The 25,064-nt window shown below is 42.9% G+C and overlaps 1 protein-coding gene across 1 annotated transcript in view; it reads left to right on the plus strand.

The window, feature by feature from the left end:
• The first annotated feature begins 17,728 nt into the window (after positions 1–17,728).
• Positions 17,729–25,064, plus strand: part of GALNT18 (polypeptide N-acetylgalactosaminyltransferase 18) — a 323,682-nt gene continuing 316,346 nt past the window's right edge. The window contains exon 1 of the mRNA XM_081062141.1: positions 17,729–18,439. Within this exon, the coding sequence (XP_080918267.1) occupies positions 18,205–18,439 (235 nt within the window). The 5' untranslated portion in view covers positions 17,729–18,204. The remainder of the gene's footprint in view (positions 18,440–25,064) is intronic.

Here is a 25,064-nt window from a genome sequence, read left to right on the forward strand (position 1 = left end):
ACCATAAAACTAAAGATAGAATGACAGGAAATCCTCACATATCAATAATCACCCTAAATGTAAATGGACTGAACTCACCAATAAAAAGGCACAGAGTAGCAGATTGGATCAAAAAACTAAACACAACCATATGCTGTTTCCAAGAGACACATCTCAGCTACAAGGACAAGCATAGACTCAAAATGAAAGGGTGGAAATTGACACTCCAAGCAAATGGTACCCAGAGAAAATCAGACATAAGGATATCAGATGAAACAGACTTCAGGGTGAAAAAGATAACAAGAGACAAAGATGGACATTTCATAATGGTAAAGGGGACTATACAACAAGAAGACATAACAGCCATCAATATTTATGCCCCCAATCAGGGAGCACCAAAATATACCAAACAACTACTAACAGAAGTAAAGGGAGAAATTGACTAAAACACAATTATACTAGGGGACTTAAATACATCATTGACAGCTATGGATAGATCATCCAAACAGAAAATAAATAACGAAATAGCAGCCCTAAATGACACATTAGATGAAATGGACAAAATTGACACATATAGAGCACTTCATCCTAAAACATTAGACTATACATTCTTTTCAAGTGTACATGGAACATTCTCAAGGATAGACCATATATTGGGACATAAAATAAGCCTCAGCAAATTTAAGAAGATTGAAATCATACCAAGCATATTCTCTGATAACAAGGCTTTGAAATTGGATATCAACTGCGAAAAGAAAGCAGAAAAAAAAATAAATACATGGAGATTAAACAACATATTTTTAAAGAACAACTGGGTCAAAGAAGAAATTAGAGGAGAGATCAAAAGATACATAGAAACAAATGACAATGAAAATACATCCTACCAAAATTTTTGGGATGCAGTGAAAGCACTTTTAAGAGGGAAATTTATGTCGTTACAGGCCTATCTCAAGAAACAAGAAAAATCCCAAATAAATAACTTCATGGTACACCTTAAAGAACTAGAAAAAGAAGAACAAGTGAAACCCAAGGTCAGTAGAAGAAAGGAAATAACAAAAATCAGAGCAAAACTAAATGAAATAGAGAACAAAAAGATAGTAGAAAAAAATAATGTGACAAAGAGCTGGTTCTTTGAAAAGATTAACAAAATCGACAAACCCTTGGCTAGACTCACTAAGATAAAAAGAGAGAAGACACTAATTAACAAAATCAGAAATGAAAAAGGGGAAGTTATCACGGACACCACAGAAATACAAAGGATCATCCAAGAATACTATGAAGGACTATATGCCACCAAATTTAATGACCTAAAAGAAATGGACAAGTTCTTAGAAACATATAGCCTTCGAAGGCTGAACCATGAAGAACTGGAAAATCTAAACAGACTGATCACCAGTAACGAAATTGAATCAGTCATCCAAAACCTTCCCAAAAGCAAAAGTCCGGGACCAGATGGATTCATTAGTGAATTCTACCAAACCTTCAAAGAGGATCTAATACCAATCCTGCTCAAACTCTTCCAAAAAATTGAAGAAGAGACAACTAACTTTATGAGGCCAACAACTCATTTTATGAGGCCAACATTACCCTGATACCCTAACCTGGTAAGGACAACACAAAAAAAGAAAACTACAGACCAATATCTCTGATGAATACAGATGCAAAAATCCTAAACAAAATTTTAGCAAATCGAATACAACAATGCATTAAAAAGATTATTCATCACGACCAAGTGGGGTTCATCCCTGAGGCACAAGGATGGTTCAACATTCGCAAATCCATCAATGTGATACATCACATAAAAAAAATAAAGGGCAAAAATCATATGATTATATCAATTGATGCAGAAAAAGCATTTGACAAGATACAACATCCATTTATGATTAAAACACTTAATAAAAAAGGTATAGAAGGAAAATACCTGAATATTATAAAGGCCATATATGACAAGCCCTCAGCTAATGGTGAAAAACTGAAGCCCTTTGCTCTATGTTCAGAAACACGACAGGGCTGTCCCCATCACCTCTGCTTTTCAACATAGTGTTGGAAGTCCTTGCTAGAGCAATCAGGCAAGAGAACGAAATAAAAGGCATCCAAATTGGGAATGAAGAAGTTTAATTGTCACTCTTTGCAGATGACATGACGCTATATATAGAAAACCCTAAAGACTCCACCAAAAAGCTATTAGAAATAATCAACGAATACAGTAAAGTTGCTGGCTACAAAACCAACGTACAAAAGTCCATTGCATTCCTATATACTAACAATGAAATCTCAGAAAAAGAAATACAAAAAACAATTCCTTTTGCAATTGCAGCAAAAAGAGAAAAATCCCTAGGAATAAACTTAACCAAGGATGTGAAGGACCTTGCTGAAAACTATATGCTGAAAACTATAAGACGTTTTTGAAAGAAATTGAAGAAGACACAAAGAAATGGAAAGACATTCCGTGCTCATGGATTGGAAGAATCAACATAGTTAAAATGGCCATATTATCCAAAGCAATATACAGATTTAATGCAATCCCCATCAAAATCCCAATGGCATTTTTTGAAGAAATAGAACAAAAAATCATCAGATTTGTTTGGAACCACAAAATACCCCAAATAGCCAACGCAATCTTAAGAAAAAAGAACAATACTGGAGGTATCATACTCCCTGACTTTAGCTTGTACTACAGGGCTACAATAATCAAAACAGCATCATATTGGCAGAAACACAGACACACAGACCAATGGAATAGAATTGAGAACCCAGAAATAAAACCGCATAAATATGGACAGATAATTTTTGACAAAGAAGCTAAAAACATACAATGGAGGAAAGACAGCCTCTTCAATAAATGGTGCTGGGAGAATTGGATAGCCACATGCAAAAGAATGAAACTGGACTGCTATCTGTCACCATGTACCAAAATTAATTCAAAATGGATCAAGGACTTAAGCGTAAAGACCTGACACAATAAACTGCATAGAAGAAAACATAGGTACTAAACTTATGGTCCTTGGGTTCAAAGAGCATTTTATGAATTTGACTCCAAAGGCTATGGAAGTAAAAGCTAAAGTAAACGAATGGGACTATATGAAACTTAAAAGCTTCTGCACAGCAAAAGAAACCATCGACAAAATAAAGAGGCAACCAACTGAATGGGAGATTTTTACAAACAGTGCCTCTGATAAGGGGCTAATATCCAAAATATACAAGGAACTCATGAAACTCAACAACAAAAAAACAAACAACCCAATTGGAAAATGGGCAGAGGACCTGAAGAGACATTTCTCCAAAGAAGACATACAAATGGCAAATAGACATATGAAAAAATGCTCAACATCACTAATTATCCAGAGAAATGCAAATAAAAACCACAATGAGATATCACCTCACCCCAGTCAGAATGGCTATCATCAACAAGGCAAATAGTAACAAGTATTGGAGAGGTTGTGGAGAAAAAGGAACCTTCATCCACTGTTGGTGGGAATGCAGACTGGTGCAGCCGTTATGGAAGGCAGTGTGGAGGTTCCTCAAAAAATTATGAATAGAATTACCATATGACCCAGCAATCCCTCTCCTGGGTATCTACCCAAAAAATGTGAAAGCATTTATACATAAAGACACGTGTTCTCCAATGTTCATTGCAGCTTTATGTATGGTGGCCAAGACATGGAAACAACCAAAATGTCCTTCAGTAGATGAATGGATAAAGAAGTTGTTGTATATATACACAATGGAATACTATTCGGCGGTAATAAAAGATGATATAGGAACATTTGTGACAACATGGATGGATCTTGAGAGTATAATGCTAAGCGAAATAAGTCAGACAGAAAAAGCAGAGGACCGTATGATTTCACTGATATGTGGTATATAAACCAAAAACAACAAAAGAAGAAGACAAATGAGAAACAAAAGCTCATAGACACAGACAATAGTTTAGTGGTTACCAGATGGTAAGGTGGGTAGAGGGAGGGAGATGAGGGTAATGGGGATCAAATATATGGTGATGGAAGGAGAACTGACTTTTGGTGGTGAACACACAATGGGATTTATAAATGATGTAATACAGAATTGTACACCTGAAATCTATGTAACTTTACTAACAATTGTCACCCCAATAAATTACAAAAAAAAAGAATATATGCACAGGCTGGGGTTCAGTTGATGAAATAATAGTAAAGAAAATAAAGTTATAGATATCAGCAACATCGATGACAACATCTCCTTCCTTCCGATGTCTCTCAGCGTCTGCAGCTTCTCACTTTACCCCATGACCAACATGTATGTGTAAATTACACCTTCATGTGTCCGCTGGCCCTGAGTTTACTATGTAAATGACCTGTGATCTGAGGTACACTCAGGTTAGGAGCGGGGTCTCCAACGGGGAGGCTGGGAGGCCTGGGGTTAACATGGAGGGAGAGAAGCTGGAATGCCAGGGGCAGGAACATCAAGAAAAAAGGAAACTTGTGCTGGGCGACAAAAATCATTAGACAAGAAGTACTGAGACCGAGGCTGGTAGTGATCTTTTGAGCAGGATGGGAAGATTTCACCTTCAAAAAAGAATTTTAAGGGTTATCATTCTGTGCTGATTTCTTTGCTTGCTTTCTCATATGCCCCTGTCATGGAGGATTTATGGTTTCTTTTATTCTTTCCTTTTCCTTCCCCTGTCTCCCCACATCAACCCAGTGGCACAGAGACTGAAAATCCTCAAGCCTAGGGTTGACTGGAAGTCCTCCTGTGTCCCTGAGCTGCTGGCCTGCTCTTCAAGGAGGTTTGGAAAGTTCCAGTGAAAGTCTTGTGTTTGAACCAGCACCCTCTGCCATCGCCTGTCTGTGGATCCTTTGTAGCGGAGACAGCGATCTCTGTTCTCTATAAACAGTAGAGTGGCACTCTTGTTGGGTCCTTTCCACTGCTGAGAATTCCAAGCAGCCCTTTATCATCCCTGGGTGGACTGTGTTTCTTTACTGTCTGGCAGAGCACACATTGTAAACACGTCATTAGACATAAAGGCTGCCCCAAGATGGTGGCTGGAGGAGAACTGCTAGTGAAGAAAAGAGGATTTTGGCTGAAAATGAGGTACTGAATAATTTATCGTGAACTGAAAAGTCAATACTTTAAGTCAGGCGTAGTGAAGCTCAGGAACTCAGAGTGAACACCATGAGGATATAATTTTTGAAAGAACATTATCTCAAGGAATGGCTCTTTGGAAAGAGCAGGAAGCAGAGAGACCCTGACCAGGGGTTGGGATGGGGATCGGACACAAAAGGAGAAATGGATCAGAGCTTCCCTTCAAGGCCACTGTACCTTAACTGAAGAGAGGCTGGAAAGGAATTGGGGAATAGTTAAGAACCAAATGAATGATGCTAACTAGGAGTTGCAAGAAGACGTGAACAGGGGGCATAAGGTAGGAAAGCTTCCTGGGGGAGGGAGGACCCAGGCCTGGAAGGGAAGGTTTGATGAAGGGAGAGGAGGTAAAAGGAATTTTATCAGACAAGCTGTGAAAGTGCAGCAGGCGGAAGCTGAAGAGGCTGTTGGTGGTGCAGATTGAAGAACGCCATGCAGAAGAATGGAAAAGTGTTCAAGTTTGAAATGGGAGCCCCTGCAGATTTTTTGGCAGGAGACTGACAGTCATTCATTTATTCATTCAGCAAATATTCAGCATATAATTGAATAGCTATGTTCTGGATTCTGTGCTGAATTTTGGAGTGCCGTGCATGCCACAGTGAGTGTAAAACAGGCCTGATTCCTGAACTCACAGGATTTACATCCTAGTGGGGAAAACAGATACCAAAAAATAATAATCATATTTATTGGGCTAGTTATTCTTCTATATGCACTCTCTCCATCTTCACTGTGAGATTAAGAGGTGGGTGAAATAATTATCTCCATTTTACAGATAAAGAAATTGAGGCTTAGAAAAAGTAAGTAATTTGCCCAAGACAGCGCAGCTAGTAAATGGTGGAGCTGCAAATCTATAATCTGTATTATGCAGTTATGATTTGGGGCTAAATGTTTGGATGGGGCTATGGGTAAATATTGGACACATGACTTTGTTCAGGGGATAAGGGAGGCTTTCTAGAAGAAGGAATTAAGATGAAAACTGTAAGATGAACTGGAGTGATATGGTGAGGTAAGAGTAGCCTAGAAGTGGTGAAGGAAGAAAATATTATAGGCGCGGCCAGATCTGGCAGGACTTTGAATGCTTGTCAAGGAGGCTAGACTTTATCCTGAGGGCAATGAGAAGCCACTGAAGGGTTCTAAGAGGGGAGTGATGTGTGTGTGTTGACAGAATCAATTTTGAATTTTTAGGCGATCATTCTGGCTGCTTTGTGGGGAATTGATTGGTGGGGCCAGGAATGCAAGCAGCTGGAACAGTGAGGAAGTTGAGAAGCAGGAATAAATGAACCACCAATAAATGTGTCAAACCCTTGAGTACTTTATTCATAGGAGAGTTCCCCAGTCCTTCTCTTGAAGTCTTTCCCTCATTTACATCCAATTCTAATAATTCAGCTGTGTTCCCCCCTAGTTTTTTATAGCAGATTAAGAGTAACAATTTCAGAAAGAATTTGGGAGTGTAGTGGGTAAAAAAAAAATACTAGCCATCGTGAAAAGGGGCAGTTTGAGTCTAAGGAAGAATACACATTAAAAATATTAAAATAAACAAATCTAAATTACTCAGCAGGTTGGTATGATTCAATGGAAAGGCAACTAGCCCTCAACCAATGGCATCCTCCCATTTTAATCTAATATTTGATAACCATTAATGATTAATTTGAATCAACAACAAAACGTGATGTTAAATAACCTCCATTTGAATCAAAAAGTCAGGAAGGAACAAAAAAGATGCCTCCATATTCCCAGAAGCTCTTGCTTGCGAGTTGTTGGTGGAACAATCCTAGATGGCGCTTAGCGTGGGGCTTAGTGTTCCCACTCCCGCTTGGGTCTCCAAGGCCAGCTGTGTGCCTCCCCCGTGAGTTGCTGGAGTGGAGGGGCTGGAGGTTGGTCACAGCTTCCCCCTGTCGTCAGTGAACCCAGAATAGGGGCTGAGGCAAGATGACAAAGCGTCCCTGAGGGACAGGGCCTTCTCCTTCAGAAGCTCCACCACCACATTTTCTAGACTGCTGCAGCATCTTAGGGATTTAGAAGGTCGCAGCTGCCAGGGAACTTCCCTCGGGGAAGCACAGTATAAATGATCTCAGTGCCTGGACACGCGGGTTACATCAGCGTGGGCCCTGGCCTACACTGAGTGTGGGCAGCGCCCTGTTGTGTACCGGCTGAGATGGGCTCTTCTCCAGCCTTGGATGGATGCCCTCCAGCAGCCTGGTACTCAGACATTCAGGCACGTTCCCTCATCCCGGAGGCGGGCCATACTCGAGCTCTCACAGTTGGCGGTGTCAGAAGTGTGGCCAGGGAGCTGGGTTGACGAAAGACTCCTGCACAACCTCTTCTATTTAAGGTAACTTATTTTGTTGTTGTTGTTAGTATAACAGACTTAAAACAATGTTATTTGGTTTAGATCTAAAAGGCTGCAGTAGGAAAAAAATGCTGTCTGAAGAGTGGGGAGGCCCCTCAAGCCTGGATTCTGTGAGGACTTAGTTCCCCATAGTTCCCCTCTTCCAACTGTCCTGGACCCTTGGCCTCCACTGCGTTACTCCAGACATTGGAGTTCCATCTGGGAGGCCCATTAGGAAACAAACTAACCAACCAACCCTTCAGTAGAAGATACTGGGGTTGGTCGGAGAGGCCAACTTGGGACCTCAACTTTTTACTGAGTTATGACATCCTGGCTGGAAATATGATCGTTGGAAGTTGGAGCTGTGATGTCTCTTGCACAACTTTTGCTAGCTTGAGTTTTAGGTATATTTTTTGTTGCTATGATAAATGTAATTTTTTTCATGGTTTCCAAATTGCTTTTTGGAGTGTAGAAAAGCAATTGATTTTTGTTTATCGATCATATATCTAGCAATTTGTTAAGGTACCTTATTAATTTATAATAAATTGGCATTTATTTGGAGTTCTCTATGTATAATCATCTCAGAATAATGACAGTTTGATTTTATCTTTTCTGAAAGAAAAAAAGGAACATGTGCTGGTATATTTTAGGAAGATTCTTTCCCAAACTGATTGAAATATAAGGGAACAAATCAAGTTACAATTATGTGGCGATTATTATATGTCAGATTTATCGTTCTCTGACACTGTCACACAATACATAATTTACGTGGAAATATTATTCATTAACTTACTAAATATTTATTTAGTACACCAATAGTCTTTGAGGATATTATTGTGAGTAAAACCCGAGACCCATCTCTGCCCTCCTAGAGCCAATAGGCTAAGGTTGTTTACTAGTTAATAGTCCACGGGAGACATGAAGACAGTTTAGTTAAGGTTGTGGTAGAAGACATGGAGAGTTGTGGAAGAATTTATGACATAATTAGTAGTTCAAACCAATACCACTTACTTGGTCATGGATTGGACGTGAGGAACAAAGGAGAGGTAATTATCAAGGATAACTTCTGGGCTTCTGGTTTGTACAACTGAATGGATGTTGTCAGTCACTGAAATGGGGAACTCTGAAAGAGGAGCAGATTTAGAAGGTAGGGTGGAGAGGAGCTCATGAGATAGGTTTTGCCATTTTGATCTTGAGATGCTTTTGAGTCATTTAAGGAGTGATGTTACGTAGCAGGCAGTTGGATATACTGGTCTGTAGCTTGGAGGAGAGACCTGGCTGGAATCATCTGTCTATAGAGAGTAATTGATGGTTTGGGTATAAGTGAAATCGACTAGGGTTGGAAAGAACAGAGGAAGGAGAGGAGAGAGAGGCATGGATGGAATCTAGAGGAGCTACAGCATTTAATGGCCAGATTAAAAAAGGATAGGTTGGCATGGGCAAGAAGTAAGAGGAAATCCAGGAGAATGTGTTGTCCTAGAAACTAAGAAAATTGAATGCTTTAAGAAAGAAGGGAAATTTAACAGTATCAAAAGCTACTGAAAAGGCGAGGATTGAGAAATAAATGCCATTGGATTTAATCACATTTTAATCATTGGCAGCATTATCAAGAGCTATTTTTGAGATGATTATCATGGTTAAAGAGTGAGTGGGAAGTGAGATTTTTGATAATTAATTGAAAAATAAATGAATTTACATTGTTGTATTTTGGTATCAGAATACATCCAAATGAGAATATTACCTGTGAAGGCTTACAGAAAAAATCTTTCTGAATGAGCACCATCTTAAAATGCTGGACCTACTCATTCAACATTGCAGTCACCCTGCAATGAAGTTAGGGTGGGACGGTAAGGAATTTGCCACGTCTGTCAAACCACTTGGGAACCCGGGGACGTAAGCACTTTATTCTGGAGTCTGTCAGCTCTCGCATTATGCTTGCAAATGCCTGGATAAGGGAGTCCATGCGCAGTGGACAAATACTAGCCAATACCTGGACACTGTTGGGTTTGGGCTCTGTCAGAGAGTGGTTATATTGGTATCAGTAAATACATCCTGCCACATCAGCCCATCCATTGGCACCTGCTGAGGCTGTTGGATCTGGAATCATCCATTGGAGTACTTTGTACTTCTGTACATTTGCATTTGTCTTGAAACTAAGTTTAGAGAAGTACTTTGATGACAAATTACACAGCTCTCTGAGGAGGGCCTCTGGGCCTGCTGCAGATGCAAGCTGTCCCCATCTCTGGTCTCTGGCTCTGTCACAGGAAGCAGATTGTTGACTATCTCCCAGCTGCTTCTTGCCACTTGCAATTTGTGCTTTCTACAGAAAGCACTCTGTTCTGAACAAGCCAGTCACCTCACTGTTGTGAGAAGGTTGTGTGTTTGTTAAATATTTTATTTACCATCTGGCTGGCAGCAAAGAACAGAACATACTTAAGGGCCCATAATGCCCTAGATCATCATATACCAATCCTGAAAGGGGCACTTGCTTCTCCTCCTGGCTGGCTGGCACCAGCAGTCCTTTCCCCAGGTCCTGTGCTATTCCTCTGAGGCTTTGGGAAGGAAGACTCTATGTTATGATGCAGCTAAAGGAGCTTTCTGTCCTTTCACCCAGGCATTTTGCTAAGAAGTGGGGCATTTCATCATCCCTGACTTCCTGAGGTCCGCTCATGAGATTTCAGGGAAGCACATTTCACGAGGAAATCTGTGACTATACTTCTATCCGTTAGGGGCTCTATAAACGTGGCTTCACTTTCCTCCACTTCACCAACCAGATTCCCTTTTGGAAAGGGGGAATTTAGTAGCTCTTTTCCTTGCCCAGGGGACAATATCCAATTAGGGCTTGAAAGTGCTTCTGTTTGCACCGGTTCTCTTTGCAGATGCAAATACTTCAAGAGATTACTCACCCCTGAGTCTTATCCAGCCAGTAATTCCTTCATTGATGATAGATACCCCTATCAGACACTCAGGACGGACGTGGTACAGTAGTACCTCGGTTTTCGAACCTCTCTATTGATGAACACTGTGGTTTATGAATGCCGTAAACTGGAAGTAAATGCTTCGGTTTTTGAACACGAATCAGAAGTCGAGTATGTCACACGGCTTCCCCTGAGTGCAAGATCCTGAGGCCTAGCTGCCAGCTGTTCTCGAATGTTTCAGAGCTCGTGGATTACGTTTGAAAACCGAGGTACCACTGTATATGGGAGAGAGTACTGGACTTGGAGTTAGACGCCCTCTTTCATTTTTACTCATTAATATTTGACTTAACAGTGATGTGTCTTGTTAGGTCACCACCTATATTTCTAGGGCAGTTAGGGTACACTAGTACTGCTCAACCAATAGAGCACTATTCATTCACACGTGTCTTGATCTTCACAACAAGCCCACAAGGAAATTAATATAATACCCATTTTACAGATGAAGAAAACCATTCTGTGTAGTTCTACTTGGTTGACTCATATAAACTGTATAGAAAACTGATACTCAATCCTTTAAATAATAAAACATTAAAATATATATTTAGTCCCTGGGCTATCGAAAGGCTAAGTTTCTGAATATATGCTATAGAATATGTATAATTATGGATTGGCAGTGAAATGGTATGCTTTATTATTTAAATAAAAGTGTTAAATATTATGAAAACTAACATTTGTTGAATACTTACCACAGACAGAGTAGCAAGCTTTACAAATATTATTTCATTTCATCTTCACAACAACTCTATGAGGTAGATACTACGTTTTATACATGAGGAAATTGGAATGCAAGAACTTATAACTTGTCCACTTTCACAGAACTAGTAAATAGCACCAAAATTCAAACCCAAGTCTGTCTGGTTACATGTGTGTAACCACTATGCTCTACTGCTTTCCTAGTCAACATATCTTCTACTGAGCATCCTTTTAAGGAACAGAAAGTCAAAACATTTATAAAATCTTTTACTACACCTCCACTAGCAGACAACTCTATAAAAATGTTATTTATGGAAAATATACAAAACTATGAAAGGGCTCCAAGTGAGTAAAAGAAAGAGGTGGTGGTTGGTGACATTCCTGCTCTCACTACGTGGTGACAGTGGTTATGTACCTTGATGATTCCGTTAATTTTTTTCCAATAGGAAACACATACAATTATCATAAGTAGCTCAAGAATTGTGTGTGTGTGTGTGTGTGTGTGTGTGTGTGTGTCTGTGTTGTGTATGTGTGTATTTGCTGCATTTGGCAAAAATCTTGCTCCTATGATATTGCTCTCTTCTTTATGGCCATAAATCATACAAGTTGGCCATTTTCCTGATGACAAAGAATGGTCATATGAATGCAAAGGTTGAGCTGTGTTTGGTATGATGTGATCCAAGTCTACCAATGGATGAGGCTGGGCTGGCCATTGTTCGCTGGGGGCAATAGTTATCCCTAGTTTTACAGATGAGGAAACAGGCTTAGAGTAGTTACAAGACTAGCGCAGGTCACAAAGCAGCACAGCAACCAATGTGAAGCAGATTTCAGCTCAACTAAAGCAGTCATTTTTTTAAATTAAAGAAAATAATAATTCAAACGTCAGAAGTATTACATTAAGAAATATTCATTGTAATAAGTCAGAAAGAGAAAGACAAGTACCATATGATCTCACTTATGTGTGGAATCTAAAGAAAAGATTATGTGAATGAACTAATCAGAAACAGTTTTGGGGACACAAAGAAAAAACCGAGAGTTGTTAGATGGGTGTGGGGGGGGTGTTGGGGATAAGGGGAAAGGTGAAGGGATTTGGAAGCAGCTGGTAACCACAAGATGGCCTCAGGGTTTTTCTTTTGAAAATTAATTTGGGGAAGGTATTCAATAATGTTGTAAAGATTTTGTTGGGTATCCGATGGACATGCGTCCTATTTGGGAGACCACCTCAGGGATACTGTGGATACCTGATCATGGCATTGTACACCAGAAGCTAAATATTAATGAATGCCAACTATAATTTTATATATGTAATGTGATGGTTCAGTGTGAGGTCGGAGGGATAGTGGATGGGGGGCGGGGGGTTCACAGTGTGAGGGATATAAATGATGAACGTCTAAGTATTACCTTGTCTTGTACACCTGAAACTAATAAATACAAAAAAAAAAAAAGAAATATTCATTGTAAAAATTCAGACATTACAGATGAACCTGGTAAGAAGTCAGAAGCTGGCCACTACACTTATTGTGGTTCTTTTCACAAAGAAAGTTTATGGTTAAAGGTTGCATGTATATTGCTTCTCATACTTTTTTTGTATATATGGCTCATCTGGGGATTTTGTTAAAATGGAGATTTGATTCAGTTGATGTGGGATGGGCCTGATATTCAGCATTTCTAATAAGCACCCAAGTAACGCTGATGCTACTGGTCCATGGACCACACTTTGAGTACAAGGTCATAGGATGTGTACATTTTTAATTTCATCATCAACGTCAAACTGCATTCCAAAGTTATTGTACCAGTTACACTTTGACCAGCAGGATATGTGAGTACTTCCTTCCTTCCAGTCTCTCTAATACTTTATCATATTAAATTTGTCAATCTGATAAGGTGAGATATGATATCTATATTTTAAAAGATTATTTCCTGATTTTTAACAAGTTTAAGCATCCTTTCATGTACTTAATGGATATTTATGCTATCTCTTTATAGTTAATTGCTTCCTCATATTCTTGGCCCATTTTTCCATTCGGGTATTTTTGCCTCTCTGTCTTATTGGTTTATATGAATTTTTTATATATTCTGGATATCAATCATTGATCTCTTAAATATCTTGCAGATATTTTCCTCCAGGTCTAAAGAGCAAATTACCACTCAGCAGAGCTGTCTAGTGATTTAATGGAAGTTGAGCCATTCAAAAGTTCCATAACTCCTCGTTGGGGAGGAACTTGGTGCCTCTATTAACTGCTGACGCTTTTCTCTTTCATATTAATATAATACATCACATTAGAGCTTATTAGACTGTACTGCAGTTGTTTATGTGTTGGCCTTCTCCACTAAACAATGGTCTTCTTGAGAAAAGGGGTGCAGGTCTCTGAGTCATCTGTGCAGTGCCAGTACGTAGCATTGGGTCGAGCACAGAGCAGGCACTCAGAAATCCTTTGTGGATAAACAAGTGGGCAGGTGGTTAAATCGATCTAACTGCAGGATTCCCATCAGGATCTGCCCTGCAATTCAGCTAGGAGTTGCTTTAGGCCCTTCAATGGGATGAAAGAAGAGGAGCCAAGAGTCTATTTCTAATATCCTTTGCTCCTAGTTAGAAGAACATTTTCTTTGGTTGGCTGTGTCTTCTCTCCTTTCATTTACCTTTCAGGTACTGTGGTGCTCAGAGATAGTAATAATAACAATAGCTAATACTTCTATTATGCTTTTAATGTGTTTTATAGACATGCATGAGTTTATCTAATTCTCACATCTCCAAATGGCAGGAATTATTATCTCCATTTTATAGATGAAGAAACTGAGGCACAGGGGTTACGTAAATTGCTCAAGATCGTACCGCTAGTAAATTGCAGAACTGGAATATGAATACAGCTGTTTGGCTCCCTTGTCTATGCTTAAGAGACAACATATGAAAGACAGTAGGCTTGACACAGTATAGTTAGTACACAAACATTCCTCTCGTTGTTGCCCTTCCCTCCCCGAGAAGTGTGCCTTTTCTGACAGTGACATCTCAGTCCTGTGGCTTGGCAGAACCCAGTCTTGGACCTATTGTTCCTGTCTCTGCATTCATCCCTGCTGGAAGCCCCCGCAATCCCCTTTCTCCTAGGGACCTGGCAACCTTCCTTTCTATGCAGCCAGACCAGAAATTGAGGCTTTCCAACTTCAGGTTCCATTTTTGCCCTGTAGCCCCCAAGTCTCAATTGGCACCTCTGGGTCCAAGGCTTTTCATGGTGCTGCCATCTGGTGGGTATAGATGACCCACTGACATCACTCTTTGATGAGTGGGTCCCTGCCCATTGGCCGAGATTGGTTCACTGTTCCTTTATAACCCCCAGGTCAGGGTACCCTGTTTACAGTGTATTCAACTAATGGTTAACCGCCATTAATGACTGGTTTTTCCAACCCTGGTGTCAAAGGTATTCCGAATGATGGCTTGGTATTGGTGGGATGACAGTGTGGCTGTATTCGGGGATAAGAAGTCCTACTTAGCTTTCCCTTGAATCACATGAAGGCAGCTGCCTACGCAATACATATATATATATATATATACATATATATATATATATATGTATATATATATATATATATATATATATGTATATATATATATATATATATATATATATATATTGCATATATATATATAAAATGGGTAAAATCCAAAGGTTGCACTGGGAAGAGCCTGTCAAAGATGTCTAGCCCTTTTTGTAGATTCTTCAAGGTACTCATTTTCCTCTTGCAGCAGGAGTGGAAGGAGACCCCAGGTTCAAATGCTAGGCATAAGCTTAAAGAAATACATTACACTAGATTCTCTGCTAGGCCTGCTCACATCCATTATCTGATTAACTTCACAGTGATCCCCTGAGGCAGGATTTATTTAAAATAAAGGTGAGGAAACACTTGGGAGTTATATAAATGACCTAACTTGAGAATCAGAAACATCCTTCCAGTTCAAGGATGAATTTTAGCCGCTTTTCAGGCTCAGAAAAGAGGCTCCTATTGAGACGGTGAGGCTCGGGTTATAGCCACATGTCTCGGGTAAACTGGGCAGGGCTCAGGGCTACTGGTTATTAGACAAAACCTCGGGGGCTCAATAATTGAACTGAGGGCCAAAGATATAAATCTCTACTCAGGTATGTTTGCAGGAGGGATTCCGTGGGGGCCAGCTCTTATGGCCTGTAACTGTAAAACCTTTGTGGGTAAAGTCTTTGTGCTCCCTTCCAATGTACTTGTTTGGAACCAAGGGGTTGGGAGTCTTAGTGGAAATTTGAGGTTACTGGGGGCAACAGCCCCTGAAACCAGCTTTCCATTTTGAACATCTTGTCAATCTATGCAAATCTGCTGGTGAAGACAGACATGAATAAGAAACCAATGTGCTGGAGCCCAGACAGGCAAGCTGAGCACCTTGCTGCCTCTAGCTTTAGTTCTGTTAGCGTTTGTTAGGGAGAGAACACTGATATGGGTTGGTGGGGAAATCAACTATTGCCAAACAGCAGGATGAATTCATGGAGTCGAGCTCTGGCCTAGAAGGGCCGGGATCATATCCTGGAAGGAAACTCACGTGATCCTGAGCACCCACTGTGTGTCCTGTACTAACGAAAGCTCTTTCTGGTGCATTCTCTCATGTAATTTTCACAACCAGTGCTTCAGCAAGTCTTGTTTACAATTGACACATGGAGAAACTGAGTTCCAGTGATGTTTTGAAACTTGTCCCAGCTCACATCACTAGTAAGTGGTGGAGCTGGGATTAGAGTCTTGGAGTCTGGCTGCACCTCCAGTGAACATTCTTTGAAATGGTCCACTCGACCCTGTGGCCTTTCAGAGAGGAGAGCCAGTTTTGTACTTCTTTTGTTGCATTTGTCCACTCCACAGTTACAGATTGTCTTAGAGGATCAGCTGGACAAAATTTAAGGTGACACAATCCACTTTGTTTTCTTCTGGAACCTTATTTTTAAACTTGGGGCTTCCCCCCTCATTAAGAATGTGAAAAATGAGCATTTCTCTTTTCCGCCGAGCCTTGTGGTGGTTTAGGAAAAGATCCTAGGAAGAGCTGACCTTCCAGGGATCCTCCTGGGAGAGTGTGTAGAACAGGAGGAAGAATTAGACCTTTGTCATTAGCTGTACCCAAGGCCGTTGCTTGTAAATCCATCCAGCCGGAGGAATATTGTGAGCTGATTATACTTCCAGAGAAGAAAGGGAAAGGCAGCTTTTATTCCCTAGTAGATAGAGATTTCTGTACCTTGATTTATTTCAGAAGTAGTGCATATTCTCTCCTCTTATACTTATTGATACGTATATACTATTCTCCTCTACTCGTCCCCAACCCACACTTCCTGTTCTCTTTTCCAGCTATGGGTAAAGAGAAATCTTCCAGGATCCCTGGCTGTGTCTGTTTTCACAGCATCTTTTGGGTTTTGTAAGCAAAGCACTGGTTGAGGGGCCCCTGGCTGATGGCCGTAAAGTACCCCTTCTGTGGTTTTGTGCTCTCCTTTTGTGGGGCCTGTTCTTTGAATCCAGAAGATACCGCTTGAGGGAGCCTCTTTGAGTACTGCTACCAGGTGAGCTGGTGCACTGGGTGAGCGTTTTGCAGGCCAAGGAGACGCACCCCACAGATGGAGAAGAGGATAGGCATCTGTGTTTTAAAAAGTCTTGGATTAAAGGAATTCAGTTTGGGTGCTGAGACATGAGTTCAGCATAGGGGGATAATATGAGTATTTGCTCTAATCACAAAGAAAATAGTGTCAACCACTGGAGTCCAGCCTTGCTGTCAGCCACAGTTCTCTCCTGCTAAACCCTCAGTCACAAAAAGCATGCATAGGGACTGTACAGCTCACAGAGAGCTTACCCCCCCCACACACACACACACTTGCCCAGGGATATTTCTGTGCAGGGCTTCTCTATGCACTGAGATGAACCTGGTACCACATGGATGACAACTGGGGTTACAGGGCACAGCTTTGTCCTGGGGGTGCACAGACTCAAACAACAAAAATCTAGATGGGGCAAAAATCTTCTAGGGGGATGGTGGTGGTGGTGGTGGTCCAAAATCTTCTAGGAGATTCCTAGGAGGGTTGGCTCCTTTGACAGTTGCCTCCTTAGACAGTTCGGAGACATGGGAGTTGAGGGGGAGGCAGGGTGGTCAAAGTGAAGTCAAGCAAGAAGTGGGCACTCACAGGGCCTAACCAAGGGCAAGGCAGGACAGGCGACCCGGACCACGCTTCCCTGGTTTCTCTGCATCCTGGCAACCAGGAAAAGAGTCGAGGAGTCCGCGGATGGGTCCAGCGTGAAAACCCCCGGCCGGGGCAGGTGAGAGGCGTTGAGTCGCGCGAACCCCCAAAGACTGGAGGTTTCCGTGCAAGAGCAAGAGGTGGAATTCCCCTAGAGGTGGAATCTGCCAACCTAGGGGCTGGGACTGCCTGAGCGTCTTCGAGAGCTTTGGGTCCGGGGCAGCCAGCGCGGGCGCGGTGGGAGGCTCAGGGCTGTCCCTGGAGGGCGGGAGCCAGGCGCTGCCAGCAGGTGGGGCCCGGGCGCCGAACTCCGCCCCCAGCGCGCTCCGCGCCCTCGGCGTTGGTCCGCGGCCGCCCAGCACCGGCCCCTCTCCCGTGCCGGAGCGCGATTGGTGGCAGCGCCTGTCGCTCGGAGGGGGCCGAGCCGCTCCGCTCCTCCGCTCTCCCGGCTGCTGCTGCGGCCTCAGCCGTCTTTCCAGCAGCGCTGGCGGCTCGGACCGCCTAGGCAACCGGCCGCTGGCGATGGGAAGCGGAGCGGCCGCGGATCCAGCTTGTGGCAAAGTTTCCCAGACACGCACATCCGAGTGCGCGGCTGCCGGCCGCCGGTGAGCGCTTCGAGGAGGGCTGGAAGATTTTTAATTTGGGGGAAAAAAATCCACCTCATTTCCTTTGTCAATTTCCCTGTCGGAGCAACCAGCGGCGGGAGCTGCAAACTTGGGCACAGCGGCTCCACAGCCAGCGGACCGGGCTTTGGAGAACCTCGGGACTCAGGGGATCGGGCGACTAGTGGCCGGGGCAGGCTAGTGGGTGTGACCGCGGGGCAGTGGAGGACGCGCTGCGAGGAGGGGCCCCTGGGAGCTCTATATGGAGGAGGGCGCCCAGAATGGTGTGCACCAGGAAGACCAAAACTTTGGTGTCCACTTGCGTGATCCTGAGCGGCATGACCAACATCATATGTCTGCTCTACGTGGGATGGGTCACCAACTACATCGCCAGCGTGTATGTGCGGGGGCAGGAGCCAGCGCCCGACAAGAAGCTGGAGGAAGACAAAGGGGACACCCTGAAGATTATTGAGCGGCTGGACCACCTGGAGAATGTCATCAAGCAGCATATCCAAGGTATGGGCGCCTCGGGAAACTTGGGCTGCCCACGAGGCCCGGGAGTGCAGGATGCGCAGGATGAGCTGGCGCTGGTGCGCTTCTACCCAGCGATTGCGATTGCGGGGCTCAGAGGCCGCAAACGGTTGGGGGGCTTTTTGCACGCTCTTTCCTGAGTGCGGGACCCTCATGCCTGCGGCTGTGCGCGCTTCTCCAGGGCACACGTGTGTGCGCGGGGCTACACGCGCGGATGTGTGCAGCTCGCTGGAGATGTGGGGGCGCGCTGCGCACGTGTCCAAATGTGCGTGTGACTCCCGGCTGATTGCTCGCGGGCTTTCCGGATCGCACACAGGTCCGGCTCAGAGTGTGTGTACGTGTGTGTAGAAGAGAGCCCAGTGTAAGGGCGCAGGGTGAGTTGCCCACGCGGCCTCAGCCATTGGCCTTTAGAAGCCACAAGCTGCTGGATGAGCTGGAGCTGGGAAGATTGCATAGCCTCAGCGCCAGCCCAGCTGTGCAGAGTCCGTAGGGGGAAATACAGGGGGTTCTGTAGCTGGGCGTGCTGCTTGAACCCCACCCCCACTACAGCCTGCGGCTCTAAGACTCTCCAGGAGCAGGTGTGGACGTGGGTAAGGAGCGTCGGAGCCTGGAGCTCTGTCCCTTGCGGTGGCACATCCGCCCAGAGCCTCCAGAACCCGCCTTGCGCTGCGCCTCGTGCGTGGGTCCGCTAGCAGCAGGGTGGAGGCCGTTCCCTCCCCTAGCTCCACTCCCAGGCCCAGGGAGCGGCTGGGGCGGAGCAAACGGACCCGCGCAGGGTGGGTCTGGAGTCTAAGGCTGCTTTGAGACGTTGCGCTCCAAGCCGGGGCTGGGGCCAAGGGGAGGATGGTGTGCAGGACGGTCCTCGGTGCAATGAGCTGTCAGAGGCAGGGGATGGAGAGCTCCAGGCTCCGCCAGTACCCGAGTGTGCACATACAGGCGTCTCTCACGTTCACACTTCTCTTTTCTTCTCCTTCCTCTCTCCCTGCTTTCTACCAGGTGTGTGAGCTTCTTAAGGGCAGAGCCGAGTTCACCTGTAAACCTTTCAGGCCTGACAGGCTTTTTGGTTCCAGCACTCTGCAGATCTTGGCAAATACAGGGTTGAATGCAAGTGCTCCTTTCTCCCTCCAGAAGCACTTTCTTTTGTTTACACGTGGGAGTCTGGATCCAACTCTTGCACCTGCTGCCCCTGACAGGACTGGGACAGCTTCCCTGTCCACATTTGGTGTGTTTCCCCATATGTCCAGAGCGGTTTCTTCCCTAGGGGAGGTTCAGGTGAGTGCAGGAGAGGCTATATATCCCTTGTGTTTCCTGACTGATGACTTCAGATCAAGTCTATGGCTCTGACACTCCCCCAGAAAAGGAGACTGTTGACAACTTCTCCTTCATGCCTTGGCCCCTCAACCTAGCACTGGGGTTGGCAGACCAATTTTTCTCTCTGATGGTGCCCGTTGCTGCTCTTTCTTACTTGTCCTTTCCCATCCTGTGGGTCTGGATTGGCAATTCATCAGCAACAGAAGTACAGTGTTTGCCCCAGGGTGATTCAGAATGTTCCCAGGGAGACACAAGGCCATAGCTTACTTTGACATTTCTACTTTGCCCACAGATGTTGAGAGATTTTCATTCACAGATTCTGTGTGTGTGTATATGTGTTCCTGGAAGATGATTCCCTTGTGCTTCGCAGTCTGGTCAGGGAGGAAGTGAGCAAGGTGCTACTTTGGGAAGCAGTGTGGAGACACTGTGAACGCACGATCTCATCACAGAGTGGGCCCCTGTCATGTTGAGTGTGGACGGTTGCCACATGGATTACAAGGCTCTACATGAAGAGGAGTGCAGTGTTGAAGTTGAAAGGAGCCTTTGTGATTTTTCTCCCCAGAAACCTTATTAACTATACATTGTTTGGAACTTTCAATTACGTATATATCTGAAAAAAATGAGAGGGATGGGAAAAGAAGAGGGAACAGAATCCTTAAACATGTGTTGGTACAGTTCTCCTGTACGTGTGCAGTGACTGTATTGTGACTCCATTGGATAATCAGAAATGATTACATTCTCAGGACAGAAAGGCCAACCACAACCCACATGGGAGACTTGGGGAAGACTGGACATGAGGCAGGCGGAGGACAGAGGTTACATGGTTGCTTGGGCCGTGATGTTGCAATGATGTAATGATGGCAGCTGCCCCACCCCCACCCCGTGGTGCCAGAGCCATCCCTGAGCTGGAATTTAAAGGGAAATGTAGGGGCTTACCTTGTTTAGATAAGGGGCTTACAAGGTTTGGGGCTGGCCAAATGCAGCTCTCTGAAGGCAGAGGGTGGGGAAGCACAGGATCAGACTCTTGAACTTGAAGATTTGTGTATTCCACTGTCAAGTTTCCTCTAATCAGTAGAGCCTTTTGAGCAATTTAGTGTACTCTGCTGAGCTGAGGGGGCATAAAGGATAATAATAATAGTAATAGCTAAACATTATATAGCGCCTGTTAGGTGCCAGGCACTGTTCTGAGTGCTTTATATACACTGACTTATTTAATCCTCACACCCCTAGGAGGTAGGTAACATTAGCTCCATTTTACAGAGGGGATGGTAATATGACTTGTCTAGGGCCACAGCACTGGTATGTGGTAGTGCAGGGATTTAAACCCAGCTAATGTGTCTTCATAGTCTGTTCTTAACCATCTCCTATACTGTCTCCTAGGAGGGCCAGTGGGTCCCAGGGAAACAGTGCTTCCTGGGAGTCACTTGATGGGGGGAGTGGATATCAAAGTAAGAGACCTCAAAGGGTGGCCCAGGGCTGCTGGCATCATAGCCTTCCCACCTGGAGACTCTTCCATAGATAAACTCAGGAATCTCTGGGTTGTGTTTTGTTTCATGCTGAGAGACAGAGGTTACATTTACTTACAAAGTGTTTGTGGAACAGCCAGGACGGTTTCTGCCTGGCATCCTACAGAGAGTAAGTGTAGGATGGATGTGTGGATGAATGAATGAGTACACAGTGCTGATGCCCAGTGTATCGTTTAGTCATTAATGAAAACATTTCCCTTCTTGCACCAATATGTTTTGCTTTGGAGCCCCGCTCCGGTTCCTCTTTGCTTTGGAAGGAAAGTTGTCCCGGAAGCTGCAAATGTCACAAAATGTTCTGCAGGCTGTTCCATAGGACTTGCAATTAGAAGAGGCTTTGGCGCATCACCCGAGAGGTCTGTTCTAGTCGTGACTGAAAAGTTTATTTTCCTCTTGGGGGTTGCAGTGATATTTCATTTTAATTTGTTTTCTGATTGAATGATTTAATTAGATAGTGTTTGGGAATCTCTTGGGAATGTAAATTGCAGTTTTTAGGTTTTTTTCTTCTTAACCAAATAGATGGTAAACGAGAGGGTGGATAACTCCAGATTTTAAAATTAGCGTCCTGATGGCTTGAAAACACAAAGTCAGGGTTAGAACAGGTTCTGTCTTAGGAGAAGAAAGGTCGGGTTGCTTGGGTTGGTGAGGTGGATTAAGCAGAGGTGTGCTGAAGGAGAATGTAGGAGAGGGAAATGTGGCTTCCCTTCTTATTTTGGAGTCAGTAGAAACAGAAACAGCATTCTCCTTTTCTTGATTAATATCTTCTGAGTCTGTAAAAGAATGTGCCAGTATTAAAGGATATGTATAAAAATGTATTGAAGTGCCTCTGATTCATTCTACCCTAACACAGTTGTTTTTGTGTTTTATAATAACAATCCTTTTAGCTTTGTCTGTCTGTCTTTCTAAAAAGGAAGGTGTAGTTGTTTACATGTAATTTTTGATTCTGCTTTTTTCAATTTGATTTTTGTTGGAAGCAGTTTTCTCACGTTTGCTACATAGTTTATTAATTAAGTCCTTATTTATTGGAGACCTAAATGTGTCAGGCACTGCACTGGGGAGGTAACTTTGGATGCAGAGGTGAATCAAAATACTTCCGGTCCCTGTTGTAGCGTACTTGTTTTTAAAGGATGGTAGAATCCTTCGTATTCAACAGTCAGGGTTTAAGTTAGTTAATTGAAAAATGGGTTAAAGAAGAGAATAAAATAAGATATTACATGTATTAAATATTTTATTTTAATATTATTCAAAATGTACGTTCATTTACCAGCCTTTTGATGTAAGGCCAAGGCTTTGCCTTTGGGTTGGATCTGTTGATTGGCTTTGTGATCATCTTCCTTACATAAACTATTCCCATAATGTGCTGTTTATGAAGTCTGATTTCTCATTCTGTTTTCTTTAAAATTCATTGAGGACTTAAAGATGCTTATGAAGCAATCTCAGTGTAGTAGCCTAAATTTTTATTACTTTTTCCTCCTCTTCTGCAGTCATTTTGCTCACATGTAATTTGACTACTATTTGAGTAAGTAACTAGCTTTGTAAAGTTTTTTCAAAGCATTTAAATTAATTTTCTTACACATAACTCTCATCTTTTTGGTTCATATAATATGTAATTCCATTACACTGTTACGATGACATACCGAGAATACAAACACATTTGGGAAGGAACCCACTGGACTGTTGGTAAGCATACAACTATCTCAGTTGCTAGCAGGAGATTTGAGAGGGCAGTAGGAGAGAGAAGCTGACACAGAGCGACAAAGGCATCTGGGTTTTTGTTCACAGAGGGGATGGAAGCATGGTTAATCTGGAGAGGGGATTCAGTAGTGTTTCTAAAGAGAACTCGTACTGCATTTTTAATGACTACATAATATTCCACGATCACTGATTTAAGCGTGTCCCTATTTTGGCACATTTGCTTTTCTATTATAATTAATGCAGAAATAAGCAGCTTTACCTCACTGTTTTCTTCATTTGAATTACTTTTAAGAATGTATTTGCAGAAGTGGGATTACTACTGACTTAGAGACTATGACCATTTTTATGAAAGATTGTTTTTCAAAAGGAAAGCGTTTCTAAACAGCCGCCGGCAATGTGTTATTGTACTGGTTCATGGAGCCTGGCCAGCATTGAGTGTTATCATTGTTCAACTTTCTCTGGGCAAATATAATTATTGTCAGATGTCCTATTCTTTTGATTTCTACTCTGTTGATTAATATAGAACTGAATACCCTCCCCCGCCCCCATGTTTGATGTCACCAGCATTGGTGTCCTTTTGCCAGTTTTTCTCTTGGGCTATCAGTGTTTATGATTTGTGAATTATATATTTATATTTTATTTACATATATCATCAATAAAGCCTGTACTCTATATTGTATATGTAATTTTTGCATTACACAGCTGCCTTAGGGCAGTGGTTTTCAAACTCTGTCCCCAGGAGCTCCAAACTTCTAGAAGGTTTGATCTGTGGCTTGAGAAGTGAAAGGGGCAAGTGAGGTCTCCTGGACCCCTCCTGCACCCACCCTCTGCCCTCCTCGCAAGTGATGCAGCTTCTCTTTCATCTGTCTTGTATTCGGTGTTCTGTAAAATATTTCATTTTTTAAAAGGCTCTGCTTTTTAAAAAAAATGTTGAAAATCACTGTTTTAGGAAAAAAGGAAAGATCAGACTGTTACATTTTTGTGAGGGATAGCATAGAGATTTCAAGAGAGTAAACAAATATAAAAGGAAATTGAATTCCTGGGTAGTATTCTTATAACATCTCTTTACCCTTCTGAATATTGTGATTAATAATGTATTACAATTACATGACTAATTTCCAAATCCATTATCTGACTACAGTGAGTCAAGCTCATCCCAACAATGGGAGAAGTGGATTATTAATTGCTTTTTGTTTCCTAAAAGTTTATTAGGCATGCTATGTGCATATTAATACATATCAGGTCGGTCACAACTGGTTGCTTATGGTGGTTACAAACCATATACGGTCCTTAAAAATCAGAATGTGTCCGAGGTCTGGAGGTTGGGAGATAGTTTTGCTCCCTAAAGCTTTTCGATGTCACCTAGAACTGGCTGGTGTCCTCCTCATCGGATCTCTGAGCTGGCAGGGATGTGAAGAGGATATGACGTTTGCCGGATACTTCAGTTTATTTGAGGAAAGGGTGTCATTTAAACAGTAAGGGTATTTGTCCTTCCGAATGAACTGTGGCATGGGAAATTATATTAGTAACAGTGATTGATATTTTGGGAGAGTTCAATCGCAGGATGCAGAAATTGAGCCCAATTACCTTTATTCATAGCTCAGGACCACATCTTTATGGACTAGAAAAACCTTGCCAAACAATACCACTTTTACCCAGGGCCAAAGAATTTTCATTTTTATCCAGAAGTCTGTAGGCTGTAAAATAAATGAGTTCCACATTCTTTCCCACTCACTTGACATAAATTGTTATTTGCCCTTGATGAGTAGGTTGATGGAGAATCTCAAGGAGAATTCCGAATGAAATGTCGGAGAGCCGCAGTCTGGGTTTCTGGTTTGAGAGGGCCTTGCAGGCCAGCCTCAGTTGCTTGGGTTAGGCTGGTCTGTGTGTTTCCGAAGTTATCAATGGGGTTCAGAGCCAGCCTAACCAAGCAGCTACCAGGGCATCTCATCTCCATCCTCTGGGATTTCGGACTTCACTTAACTGGAAAAGCGGAATGGGCTGTTGCCTTGATCTGGGGCTTGAGCGTCTCTTTAGGATTGTTATCCGTTTTCATTGCTGGGGTTCTATCCAAGAGTCTG

This window comes from Rhinolophus hipposideros, assembly GCF_964194185.1.
Source record: "Rhinolophus hipposideros genome assembly, chromosome: 10".
Taxonomy (NCBI): domain Eukaryota; kingdom Metazoa; phylum Chordata; class Mammalia; order Chiroptera; family Rhinolophidae; genus Rhinolophus; species Rhinolophus hipposideros.